The sequence below is a fragment of the Phaenicophaeus curvirostris genome, chromosome 1 (assembly GCF_032191515.1).
Source record: "Phaenicophaeus curvirostris isolate KB17595 chromosome 1, BPBGC_Pcur_1.0, whole genome shotgun sequence".
NCBI lineage: Eukaryota > Metazoa > Chordata > Aves > Cuculiformes > Cuculidae > Phaenicophaeus > Phaenicophaeus curvirostris.
This window is the reverse complement of record NC_091392.1, coordinates 91,918,891-91,933,041: the sequence shown is the minus strand read 5'-3', so window position 1 is coordinate 91,933,041 and position 14,151 is coordinate 91,918,891. Positions and strand designations below refer to the sequence as shown.

Here is a 14,151-nt window from a genome sequence, read left to right as displayed (position 1 = left end):
GAAGCAGCAGCTCTTGCTTGAATGCCTCTGCTCATGGCCTTGTGAAAGGTCACTGTCAGGTGATTTGTTTGTGATCCTGGGCAGGACTCTTGGGGCATGTTATTTTTTTGGCCCTTCTCATATGCTGGAGGTCTCTTGTACGTTCCAATGATTGTGTCACAAAACAGATTAGACCTGTCATGAAACTTGAATAGTTCAATTTATTTGTGTCACTGCAGAAAGTTAGGTACATTATTTGTGTAATTGGTCAGTTAACCTTTCATATCCCACTTATAAAACTTCTTGGAAAGGGATAGTTCAAGGGTAGCTATCACTGCCTGGAAATAGAGCTTGGAGGCGTCCACCTATTTCAGCTACATTAATCCTCTCCAAGAGGGGAATAGAGAGAAACAAAAAAAAAAGAAACAAAATGGAAAACTATTTTGAAATTCAAGGTTCTTGTCCTTGCCTGTCAGATCACTTTTAGGGGAAGGTGGAAAATGTACTTGGTCCTTCCTGGTTCTGGAAAGCAGGGAGGTTAGTAGGGTTGTTTATGTTTGCTGTTAATACATTGACTTCTGATCAGTTGATGAAAGGTCAGGGCCTTGAAGTAAGAGGAGGGCAGACAGAGGCTTTCTTCTCAACAGGGTGTAGTCAGTGAATGAGGCAATTGGAATTTTCCATTAATGATAGTGCGCTGTGTTATTCCTTTGGGCTCTGAAAGGCCAAGGACCTTCTGAGCTGTGCATGTGCTGCAGAAGCTCAAATAGCTGAATACTATCAGTGGCTCTATTTTGTATATGTAGGACAGATGTTCAAGTTTTATGGGACCTGATGGGGTGATTCTCAGACAGTATGTGGCATCCCACTGTCAAAATATTTATTTTCCAAAACTTGGGAAAGTTTACTAGTAGAAGAATCACAGAATCAGAATCACAGAATCACTAGGTTGGAAAAGACCCACAGGATCATCGAGTCCAACCATTCCCATCAACCACTAAACCATGTCCCCGAGCACCTTGTCCACCCGTCCCTTAAATCCCTCCAGGGAAGGTGACTCAACCCCCTCCCAGGGCAGCCTGTTCCAGTGCCCAATGACCCTTTCCGTGATAAATTTTTCTCTGATGTCCAGCCTGAACCTCCCCAGGCAGAGCTTGAGGAGATGTTCTTTATTAACTGACGAGTTTGGGTAGCACAGTACATAGAGGTATGCTGCCATTGGAGTTGGATGTTACATTTGCCCTCATCTACTTGTTACTCCAACTACAGGAGGCAACTTGGAACCTATTCCTGTGAAAGAACTTGTGTAGCTGGATATCTGTTTATTGGAGGCTTTATCAATGCTGGGAGGTTTGGGTGTTCGTTTACAAATCCAAGGGTGCCTTAAAGCTTGACTCGGAATGTAGACGAGAATGTAGACATGAAGGTGATAGTGGTGTAGACAATTAATAATTTACTCTAAAAGGAGTTGGTAGTCTCCAGGTCTCAATTTGATAACTTTCTAATACAAATCTGAGCATGTTGGAACCAGTGGTTACAAAACTGGTGTGTACACAAATATAGTCATTGAGAAAGGAACTGAATCTAGCAGCTCTGATTATTGGGTGAAATAGAGGTCAATCATTTTCCCCAAAGGGGTATAAACATTTAATAGCTTTTGATTCTGGGCTTTGTAAGGTAGGATAATCCTTTTTCTGCCTGTGAAAAGTGATGGGAGACTTGCCAAGAGCAGCAAACAGCTTTTTTCATAATATATACTTTTCGTCTATTCTGTTCTTTCATGTCTCTGTATATTTTCATTACCTTTGCTTATGTATTTTTTTCTGGTTTGTGGAGATGGATAAGGAGGGGGTACAGCAGGCTCTTGTTTCTGAAACAAAAATAATTGCCTTTGGTTTTACTTCACCAAGATGCCTCCAGTCTTACTGTTGTGCAGGTTACTTGCAGGTTCAGCTGGTGGGACTTGCTTTTAATGTGTGCTTTGCTTGCTTTTTTTTTCTTTGCTTGACGCTAATCTTTATCTTTTGAAATGTCTTTTTCATGACTTGCTCACTTTATTCTGTGGACAATTTAACAGGTAATTTAGGGACCTGTGTCCCAGACATCATTTACAGATGTACAGGCTGGCTTAAGTGTAGGTGTTTTTCCTGAATCTATTTTACACTCAGTCTTAATAACATCATTTTTCAAGAAATACCACCAGATGAAATTCCTCTTTCAGCAAGGGAAACCATTGAAATCTCTGAAGCCACTGTACAGTTCTGAAGATCAGGTTTTAACTAGCTGTCTTATCAAGATATTCAATGAATAGCTAGTGCCACGTAAGAAGTGATGCTTTAATGTGGCACTGACATCTTTAAGGAGAGCCCAATATATATTGTTTTCTTCCTTGTTGATTATTGAAAATTCCTCTCCTTTGCACAGGTTTCCAATGCAAAGCTAATTGCTCGGGTGCATGTATGCTTTAAATTGTAAGATCATTTTTGCAAGGATACCTCCTGAAAATGTATAAACCCTATTTAAATCAAGGGAATGGGAAACACTACAAATTATGTACGTAATAACAATCAGTAAAACAAATTAAGGAGGTGTCTGAAGCCTGTCAAGGTCTAGGCTGATGTGAGTATGGGCAAAGGATGTCAGACCTGAGTTTCCAAGGTGGCCAGCAAACTATATGTCACAACAAAGCCTCACAGTAATCTGGTTTCTCTAAAGGATAGAATTTTGGGTCCAGGAATATGGATTTCAATTGCATCATTCTGCTCCCAAAATCTATTTCCTCCACCCCAGGAGAGTACTGCTTGAATCACAAAGCATTAGTGCTCCCTCAAGCTCCTGCAATCCAGCCAGCTCCGTTAGGGCACATGCATTTGCTTTCCCTACAGCAGAGGTTTCAGACTTCTCCCTCTTATCAATAATAATTAGGGGTTGGAGTTGGAAATCAGAATCTGCGTCAAGAGCAAGATCAGGTTCTGCCACCCCGTCATTAATAAAGGCTGTCCTAATCAGGAGATATGTTTGTGATTCCTCTTCTCCAAAGAGAACTGCTTTGTAAATTGTCATGGAAATGAACTTAATTTTACTGAAGATGCAAGCTGTGATGCAGAGACAGTAATTTCATAGAAAAGCTTTATTGAATTCATATGACTTAAGTTCTCAACACCGTATTATTAATTTATTATTATATGTGTGGCAGGCAACCCAAAGTTATCTTGACAAATGTCCTGAGGACGAAAATAGGAAGAAAATACACACAGGCACAAGTTAAAACTGGTGCTAATTTTTCTGATGCTGGCAAGCTGCAGTCAGATCAACCACCCTCATCATCTGCTGCCAGCCTCAAGATATGGCAAATTTTAAACCCTGCTCTCCAAAGCCCTTTTCTGTCTGAAAGGTACGTTGTCTTTGCCTCATATCACTAAAAATAGTTTTTCTTGCAGTTTTTCAGGAGAAAGTATTTGTTCTGCCACAACTGTCTTGTTCATGAACTGTGTTCTCATGTCACCTAACTAGATTCCTTGTACCTTGTTCCTTTTGATAATCATTGAGAGAGATGGTGCCAAACACACTCTAGTGGATTTTCTGATCAGATGGCTTCTAGATGGTCCTGTACTGACAGGACTGACTAATTCTCATTCAGCCATTGAACTCTCAGAATGTTAGGATTTTTTTATTCATGTAAAAAGAAGTGTACATGTGCATTTAACTGCTGTCTTTTCTCAGAGGAGTTATCAAGGTGTATTTTCACTGATAACCATTTCAGACTACTCATAAAAATTTGAGAACTGGCATAAATGATCAGAGAAAAGCATATCAAGTCCACTATTCTCCCACACCCCTGCCCCAAACAGCGGTCAATTGCAAATATTCAGGGAAAAGTATGGCTAGAGTGAATGCTTTTTATACTCAGTTTTCTTTCTCAGTTGCTGCTGCTAAACAGTTTAGGGGCCTTTATTGGAAGTTAGATCCAGACTACATTTTTCTGCTGTATTGGACTTTTCCTTTCAAGTATATCCTCATTGCTTATCACCTGTGTGCCTTTGCAACATCTTGTCTGTAAGGTAGTCTCCTGATTAAAAGCAAATTTACATGTCTGTGCAAGAGGAGATCTGAGTGCTCCCCAGATATCATACAGTCTGTGCTGCAGCGTGCTTTGGATGAATACAGACAATCATACGGTTGATGTCCAAAAGACAAATATTGTTCATAACCAATTCAGAAAAGGCCATGATGTTACATCCTAATCCAAAATAAATTGCAATGGAACTGGTTAAATTGAAATCCTTGTGCTGCTCTTGCATATCTATGCTGCAGTGGTCAGTTGCGTTGTCATATTCCTGTTTAACTTATTTTTCATGCTTGTCTCTTCTAACACTTGTAAATGTTTTTCTGAGCCCTACTATTGCTGTTCTCTAGAATGCCACCTGGAAGCTGAAGAAGGGAAGAAATTCTAATGCTATATTTGTGTTTCTGTGCTACTTTCATATCTGTTGACTAAGTGCTTGAAAAAAGGCAGTCTGCTTTACTGGAGGCTTCTTGTTCACAGGAAAGTCATGATTGTTTGCTCCATAGTTCTGAGAAATGTGTACAGATGTTGCATGAGGGCTATTTAGATATAAACTTTTACCTGTTTTTAAACTATAATATATATATATATCTCTGTGAGATAATATGTTAGAAGGAATGCAGTGTGATTTGTATCTGGCAAAGGTGGCATTATATGGCTGGAGTTTCTTACCCTGATCTCTTGTCGTTTGTGTTGCTTATCTGCTTACCTGGGATTTTAAGTGCCTTAGTGGGATTTTGTTTTGTCTCTGAGGGACTGAAAGTAATGATGTTTGATGGTTATCAAGTCTCTTAAGAAACATGAATATAAGAAGTAGTTTCTTTCTGTGGATTTTCAGTGAAGTATTTATGATTTACTGTTATGTATATGACAGACAACCTGCAGTTATATTGACGAACGTCCTGACGACGAAAATCGGAAGAAAATATGTAGACAGCCACATAATAATTGATGCAAATTTACCTGATGATGACAAGTTACAGTTGGGTCAACTACCCTCATCATCTCTTGCCAGACTTCAGACATGTGAAATACTAAGTTCTACTTGTGAAAGTTCTTTTCTGTCAGAAAGGTATGTTACTCACTGCTGATTTTACCAGTGTTCCTGAAGTGACGTAACTTCACAATGGAAAATAATTTCCCTGAACCAATTTTTGTTATACTCTTGTCTAGAAGCATGAGATCAGTTTCCTGAGTGCGTTCCTAACACGCTGCTGCAGTGAGTCATTTTAACAGTGCATTTATTCTGATTTGCTGTACCTGATGTTAATAGGCTACTTTTCCTTCGCAGAAGGCATTTCCATTTGTAACAGATCAGAGTGTTCATTTGTGAAGATGGCTGTGTAATTCAAACATATTTAAGTTCTTTTTGTGTCCAGAACCAAAATCTTGCTTTCCTGTTAACGTGTTCTAGCATGATTTCAAGTAACTTATTTTACAATATTTTTCCAAATTCCTCTCTGTGATAGTTCGTTTCTTTTGACATTAATCCATAAATGTTCTCAGTCCTGACAGAGTGCCATTGTTTAAGGGCTGTATGTGTCCTCTCATTGTTTAACATCAACTTTTTCTCTTTTCTTCTTAACATCTACTCTTCTTTCTTTCTTCCTATGTTTAGGTTGACTTAGCATCACATGAACACTTGATATATAAAACTAGAAGAAATCAGATATTGGAATTATATAACATTTCTTTTGATCTGAGATTGCAGCTGAATTCAGAATAAGCTGTTTCCTCTTGTATTTTATGGCTGCCTCTTTGCTTAACAGCAAAGTATCCACAGGAACAAATAGCAAGAAATTTTGGGTAAGAAAATAGAGGAAGGAAGAGAAGAATGTTTTATGAGGGCAGGAATCATCAACAGTTCCTAGGTTAAAGAATTATTAAAAATTCTTGAAAGAAGTGAGTCAGTCATTTCCTTATTCTGATACATGATCACATTAGAGAACCTAAATTACTAAGAATTCCTTTCCCTTTTTATGTTGGGATCACTACTGCTGCTTAAATCAATCTGACAAAGATGTAATTTATATACAGAATGAAAAATTGTTTATTAGACTGTCTCATTCTAGAAGTATTACATTTGTTGCTAATAAATACTTTTCCAGAACTTTAGACTGACTAAAGTGCGGGGAGTTTGTTTGGAATGTTGGGGTATTTTTTGTCTTGCTACAAAATCTTTAAGATCTATAGTTTCTAGTATCCTATTTTTCTGCTTGGTATTGTTTTGGATGGTGGGAGGTAGTAGGTTCATAGAGAGCAAAACATAAACTCTTGTATGTAACTCTAGATTTGAGGAAACATCTTGCATGTTTTTTCAAGCTCATATCTGAAGGGCTACTGTTGAGTTTTAAGTTAAGCACAAGAATCGTTTGAACTAGTCAGGGTTTTTTGGTTTTTTTTTGTAGTTGGTGTACTCAACTTACTTTAGATTTGGAGTTGTTCATTACTTGAAGGATTAATTTTTCATTCCTGTGATATGCTTTTCTAATGTATTAAATGAAAGGCTTGTTATTAGCAGGAATCAACATTAGAAGGATCTTCCACCCCTCCTTAGTGACCAGTATGTTAGTGCAAGTTGTGGTTGGTATTGCATGGGAAATGGAGAATTTAGCAATTATTTCAACACAAATGTGGTTTGATCTTGGTCATCTTTCTGTAACTAAGGTCTGTGCATCACTTAGCACTGATTCTTTCATGGTCTCTTCTTTCAGAGGAGAGCAAAAACTCTCCCCTTAAAATGGTCATGCAGGTATGTGCACCTGGCCATGTAGAGATTCTTTTGTGTCATCAGAGTAGCGAGAATGCATGTTCTTCTTTGCTGAAAATTGTGCCAGTTTTGTACTCTGGAAATTTCAGATCAAGTCAAAGAATTTGGTGTGTTCAGAACACAGTGGTAATAAGTTTACCTTTCTCTATCAACTAGAACCTGCTGCAAATTCTCTGTTTCCTTTCTTGCTTTTGGTGTTACAGAATCGGTGGATTTTGCATTGCTTATTCACAACAACCCAATGTGAAATGCATTTGCTTAAGTCACCGCTGACCTATCAGTAAAACTAACGAATTTGAGGTAGGTCTTAAATGTAATGAAACTTAAGAGTTTCAAAGTGTGTTTCATCCTAGTTTGTCATGTCTTTTGAGAATGCTGGCGTAGCTTTTTAGATGCATTTTAAACTGAGTTATCAGTGAAGACTAGAAGTGAAAATAAAATGTGCAGAAGTTGTGTATAGAGTAAATACATTTAGGGAAGTGTGTTAGCTGAAACATTCAATAGGAATAATTCCTGTAGTTAAAAAGTTGAAATGCCTGAATTAGGATGTTGGTGTAAAACAAATGCTAAAAAGTGCTTAATAGTTTCCTATGGTCTTTTAAGGCAGTCAGAGCTATACAGCTGTTATGCGTGCAGAATATTTGTGTTGAAAGAGAGATGTGGGTTCCAAAATCAAGTTTTCTGTAGTGAGGTTCTCCTAGAAGTAGGACTGCCTGATGTGTGGAAGGCTCACTCTTATTCGATATACAGAATGAATAATAGTGCTTACCGAAAGCTTTTTCTGTGTATGGTTCAATTCATGATTCTTTGTGAGTGGAAAGATAATTGGTGATGTCTTCATGGTGCTTGTGTACTCTTCATCACTGTAATATCAGAGCCCTCTGGAAATCTTTACTTGCCTTTACGGTATTCCCAAAGAGCAATGGTAGCCCAGTCTACAGATAGAGCATTGGAGAGTAGGCATCTGTTCAGAAAGTGTCCAGCACCTTTGGCTATCTAGTTAGAGAAGTCAAGAATGTTCTTTCCCATGGTTGGTGATGTTCTTTATGGGTTTGGGCTCAGCTGTTAGTGATTTCAGTCATTGTGATGATCACTTAGCTCTGCAAATTGGAGACTGCGGCAGTGCAAGTTAGGAACATTCTAAAACACTGACAAAAATATCCCTTTGGATTAACTGCGGTGACAAAAGGAGGAAAAGAGCAACGTTATTTTGCTTTATCTGTGAAATCTTCTTTATTTACTATTTTGTTTTCCAAATCTCATAGAAAAGGAAGCAGAGGTCGTGGAGGTTAGTTTCTTTTATCTTATAACTCAGAAATTTTCAGAAGAGGTCTTGCGTAGTGGGTGTATAAAAGCGCGTGTGAGAAAATTTCACACGGGCATACAACTAAATATTATCCTAATGTATACACTAGAAACAAAAATACAGTTACGTAGATCTCTGGATGCTAGTTACAGCAGACAAAAAAGTTGAGAGTACAAGATCAGACATCAAATGTGAGGACATCATACTTTTCAGTCTTATTGGTACCTCCTAAAAATAAAATATTTATAAAAAAGCTAATTTTAAACTTAAACAAGTTGATTACTTTCTTGTATGTCCTCCTTTTCAGAACGAAACTACAAACTTAGCTGAACACCTGTAGGTTGCCTAGTCTTTTGTACTGTAATCCTTTTCTGTTTCTTCCTCATTCATATCCTGGACCGCCGCCCCTCCCTCAAAGTTACTGTTTCAGGCCCTTTTGAACAGGAGTTTCTACTTCAAAACTTTTCTTGTTGCAGGAGCTTACTCACTGGATTCTATTAACAGTTCTAAATCTAAATCAACTATATGCTACATTGCCTCATTCACACTTTGCGTTCATGACAAAGGCAAGGATACACTCAACTGACTGTTGTTCTCTTTTTTTTTCTTGTTTTGTGTTTCCGTTGCAGTCTCGCTTTACAGCATATTTCAGTGTCTGATGTCAAGCATGTCAAACTTTCATTCTTTGTGCTTTTTAGAAGCATGTATTTCATTAATAATGTCAGAGTATCTGTGTATTTACATAATGGGAACTTAATTAGTTTGTGTTTCATTTGCCAAGCTCCACATACTTATGAGAGAGGCAGAAGTTTGTGATCTAACCAACTCTTTCGGCATTTCTGTTCAGTATTCTTTCTCTAAAATTGAAGATAAGTTACAGTTAATATTCTTTATAGGTCTGAGCATTGCCTGAGAAAGACAGATGGTGATCTGTGTCAATTGACTAAGGCTTCTAAGGAACCAGAAAAAAATAATGTCTTCACTTTTAGAAGACGGCAACTGCAGGAGACAGGTTTGTATTGAGCAATAAAATGGCGCTTAAATATGAATTTTGGAGTGTTGAGAAATTTTATTTTTTTAATCTAGTATTATGAGGAGAGCACAAATAAAATAAGTGTTGCACACAGTTTATGTGTTTCCTCACAATGCAGTTTTTTACAGATGTGATGAAATATATCAAATAGCTGTTTTTAAATAAGAATAAAGCTATGGCAAATCAGATCTGTGTAAGAAAAAAGGAAACTGAGGGAGCTTTATTGCTCAATTATAATCCTGATTTTATAAGTAGTCTTTTGTACTAATAATGTAATACTTTAAGAATGCTCAAATGGTTTGTAAAACCTGCTAAAATGTTTATGCTATATGACAGTATTTGTATTTACAGCTGAAAAATCATGAGCTCTATGCTGATTCTCCAGGGAGAATGTACTGTCTTTTCAATACTAGTTAGTAATATTTGCAGATTAGAACAGAAAATGGAGAGTGTTGTATCCAGCAGAAGATAAAAGAAATATGGAGTGCTAATCCTTATTTGAAAGGGAACTATGAATTTAATTATACCTTTGTCTTAACTAATTGTGCAATAATAATCTTTCCTTAATTATTTTAGTGAATATATTTTGGCAGCCACACACAATTAAATAGGGAATTAACCAGTGTGGAAGATATCTGCTTCCATGCATTTTATTGAAGACATAACAGATATGAAGAAATACAAAGGTTATTAAGGATAAAAGGATAACCCATTAAATCACTCTTTTTTTAAAATTTTTTTTTTTTATTATTCTGTACCAGAAAACAACAAGCAGGATGAACTGGAAAAGAAGAGCAGAAACATGAAGAGCACCACTCTAAATCAGAAGGAATCAGGCTCTTTTGATTCTGAGAAAAGGAAAAGAAGATCTAGTGGCCACATTTCTGATGATTGTAATGCACGCATTCCAGAAAAAAAAGTAAGTTGCACTTAATTTTATTGTATGTGGTTATATGCATACACTTCAGTAGCAGCCGTAGCAACACCCAAAATAAAAGAATTATATTACTAAGTGGGATAGCTATGGATACTGTTACAGCTGTTGAAGGAAAGCAGTTCAGTGGTATGTCAGGAAGAGTGAGTATATGTACTTCTGTCCACAATATGTCAGAATATGCTTGTTGTATCAGAAACGTTGTGAAAGGTGAATGATGGTGTTTCCTTCAGGCAGAAGCATGGAGTAAAACAATTTTGGAAATAAGGCACCTCCATTCAGTGAAATGTCTTTCACAGATGGTATAGAGTATACCTGGGGTTATTGAAATCTTGCAGGTGTCTTCTTTCTTTCTCCCTCCTTTTCAGTGTACTGTACCCTTCCTTAAAGTCATTAGGATTTGAGGGGAAGAAAAAAAAAAAAAAGACTTAGGGAGTCAGTCAGTCCAGTACAAACTGTGATTTGTATTACAGTAAAGGCATCTCTGTAACCTTCTGATCAAAACCCCACAGAAGTAGGTAGTTGCCGAGTTGACCAAGTTGCACATTTGCTAAGTGTGGTTGGTGCTTGGTCTTGCAGTGTGAGGCAGAGAGCTGCTTGAATGGGGTCATGGTAGACCTTTGAAAGGTTGTCCCTCATACCTTAATGTAATAACTTCTAAAATACAAGGAGGGAGAAATCACACTGACTCTAGCTCTAAATGCAGCTGCATTAAGCTGTAATTATTTTGTCTAGCACGTAGCTAAGTCTCAGTGATCACTGAAGCATCGTAGAAAGTGAAAAAATAAACATATATCCTGTCTCTTGATTCTTGTTTTCTAGAAGGAGCAACGATTGAGTTCAACTCGGTCTCCTGGCCTCAGAACACCCTGTGAGGATGAACAGAATCACAAATCTAATGCAATTGTGGTGCTGGATTGTATTCCACAGCCATCAGAGAGAGAAGATAAGGAGACTTCCAACCACAGCCACTTAAGGCCTGCTCACAGCTGTGCAGAGAAACCTGGCTTAGTGTCTCCTCCCAGAAACTTGTCAGACAAACAGCTTTCTGCCACCAGTGGGGACACGATTTCATCACGAGTTAGTACCATAAAGGCATTAAAGATAGACCCATCACAATACCTCACCAAGCTGCGGAACAGAATCTGCAGGGGTAATCAGCAACTTGTTTCAGTTGACCCAAGTATGTACTGTATCTGTGCTGCTGACAATTATTATTGGTATCCTTAGGCGCTAGGGTAACTCATGCGTCACTGACTAGTTGAAACATATGGAAGAAAAGACTGAAGATGGAGAATGTTGTTTGTAATACACTGGGCAGGTTAGAGAACAGTGCTTAGTGCCAGTGTCCGCTGCTGGAGTGTGGAGAATCTTCTACTTGAGAAACAGAATAGACAGCAGGATTTTCAAATTCCAATCCTTACATTTTGCAGCTGATTTTGCGGCTGTGGAAAATCAAGCTTGTACTTTTTGATGATGCTTAAACGGAGAAAAAATATTCTTTCCTCTTCAAAGCAACTGTCTTGTGCCCTGTTGCTTCTAATAGTCAAATAATTTTGAGAATGGTGGGTAAAAAGTAAAGTACAAAGCTGTATTTGTTGCATATGCTTCCATGTACACAGACCCTGACTTGTGTGGGCAATGTACTTTGATATTAGATAGTGCAGGAGAGCATTCCTTGCTCATCTGAAATCCACAATGAAATATCCTTAAGTCTGCATCTCGTAGTATATGCGTGCTTCTTTTTTCCTTTCTAGTTGTCCTTTCCAGTGATGATGAAGATGGACTTTCTGAACCAAGATGTACAGAGCTGCTGCAGGGTAGTATCACTGATAAGAGAGAGCAACAGTCTGACATATGTTTCTTAGCAGAGCAACCGGAAGACAAGATGGAAAGACACACAGAGCAGGTAGTCCAGTTTTTGGCCTATGTATTGTTACGCCAACCTTTTAATTTCTCCAGTGCTTATTTTTTTCTTGCACGTTAGACCAAAAGAGAAATGCTTAGAGCAGATATAATTAGTCTCAGGAACATCTGTGGAAAGTTATTTTTTACTTAGTTTTATCTTGATCATAGTTGAAGTCTGTAGCTGCTTCTTGTCATCCAGTCCTCTGTTGTAATTCAGTGCATGAAGACTATCAAAAGTCTTTTTAACAGCAGACAGAAATAGGGTAAAGTTCCCTTTCCTGTGTGGCTAGCAGTGGAATTTGAATCTAAAACTAGCCATAAATGTCCGATTTTGGACTTGTTTATCCTTGTGCTGCTTGCTTTGACCTGGATTTGGCTTATCTCTGTAATCCTGAAATAAGTCAGAAAAGCTATTGCTGCCTCTTCTCACGGACGCATCATTATGATCATAAGCATTTAATTGGATACTGTACGTTTGATATCAAAAGTAGTATTTTTTGTTGCTCTGTTATTTGAGTTTTTACTTGGCTCTTGATTAGTAAAAAGCACAGGTTATGTCTTGGCAGTGGGAACCTTAGAGGTGGTGTAAGACAATGTTAGGCCTTTGAGGACATTGTCAGAAATGATTGTAATAGTATCTACAGCTTTTTTGGATGGAATACTTGTATGGAAGTTGGCTTTGGGAGTAAGTTCTTTCCAACATAAAGAAAAAATTCTTAAGAATAAAGGAGGGACGTACCTAATTTGGATCCCTGCAGTAAATACACTTTTTCCCCCCCAGATTTTAACAGAGTCAGTTGAAGATAAATGTCCTATCAGCTTAACTTCTGGAAGCGCATCTAGGAAACAGATGAACCCAGGATTGGACATTGAATTTGATAGTCTGTACATCGGGAAATTTAAATGGTTATCAACAGGTCCTGCTAGGGTAAGTTTTTCTATTATGGTGATATGTTGACAATATTTAAAAATTAGAATTCTGGTTAAGCAAAGCTAGTGGTACTTAATGTGGAAGTGCTGAGTTTTGATTATTATTGCATCAAGCTGCTTTAGCTAAACAATAGTGTGTAGTCCATTACATCATATGTTTGGATAGCTGTCAGTAGAAAAGCTAACTGGGATTTTCTGTGGCCCCAGTTTTCAGAGGTAAAGGTTGTAGCATATAAGCACTTTGTAAGTGCTATATTTGAACAGAAATCATACTGAGGAAGCTTTTAATGAAAATTCTAACAGAAAATAATGGTTGTGTTAGTGTCACTTTATTATAATAAACACTGGCTACTCTTCTCAGAAATAGTCCAGCTATTAAAATAAACTAATCCATAGTGGTCAGAGTTCAGATATATAATATGTGCTAATCTTTCATTTTAAAATGAGAATTGCTTGTTTTATAGCTTTAAAGAACATAAAACCACCACAAAAGCATAAGCAGTGCATAGGCAACGCGCTGCTCACAGCAGGCAGAAATATAAGTGAAGGTGTACTTCAAGTGAAGTACCAGCTGCAGGAGTTTCAAGAGGCTCATTCTATATATTGCAGATGAGAGATAAATGTTTGAACATGTATATATACGTTTTTTGCTTACAGTAAGAAATTTTGAAATCTCGCATTGTAAAAGTAATTTCAGCTTTTCACAAAAGAGTGGTTTTGTTCAGCAGTTTTCATGCAATAATGAAAACTTTTAGTGAAAATTTCCTAAATTAATATGCCAAAATCATATGAGCGATGAGTTGAAATACTTTTAGAATCAATCCTTTCAGGTGGAAAATGAAACTTTTCCTTGGAAAAACCAACTTTGTGCTTACTGTGATAACGTAAGAGAAACCTTTTCACTCAATGTATGTGACAACCTTTTGTCAATGTGACACGAAAATGTTCTTTATTTAGCTGAGTCTTTTTTACATAGCAGTGTAAGTAGAAATTTTAACGGCCTTTAAGTCAAAGGTAACAATTCAACCCCAGCATTAGACCGTTTATATAGTGTCCTTAATTCAAATAGTGCAGCTGACAGTCTTCGTCTTGGAGTGCTTACAAATAAGCTCCTTTTGTCCAAGGTGTTCGTAATTTTTTTCTTCTTATGGGACCTGTAAACAGTTCCTCAACTTTCCCCATATTTCTCAGTGGTAAGCACTTCGGGAAGTCAGTTTGCTGTCAT

The 14,151-nt window shown here is 37.5% G+C and overlaps 1 protein-coding gene across 1 annotated transcript in view; it reads left to right on the top strand.

Annotated features, from left to right (window-relative positions):
• Positions 1–14,151, top strand: part of SENP7 (SUMO specific peptidase 7) — a 35,165-nt gene that overhangs the window by 5,094 nt on the left and 15,920 nt on the right. The window contains exons 5-12 of the mRNA XM_069868001.1: positions 3,176–3,373; positions 4,920–5,117; positions 9,018–9,133; positions 9,916–10,077; positions 10,567–10,574; positions 10,911–11,271; positions 11,846–11,997; positions 12,778–12,924. Coding sequence (XP_069724102.1) covers positions 3,176–3,373; positions 4,920–5,117; positions 9,018–9,133; positions 9,916–10,077; positions 10,567–10,574; positions 10,911–11,271; positions 11,846–11,997; positions 12,778–12,924 — 1,342 coding nt within the window. The remainder of the gene's footprint in view (positions 1–3,175; positions 3,374–4,919; positions 5,118–9,017; positions 9,134–9,915; positions 10,078–10,566; positions 10,575–10,910; positions 11,272–11,845; positions 11,998–12,777; positions 12,925–14,151) is intronic.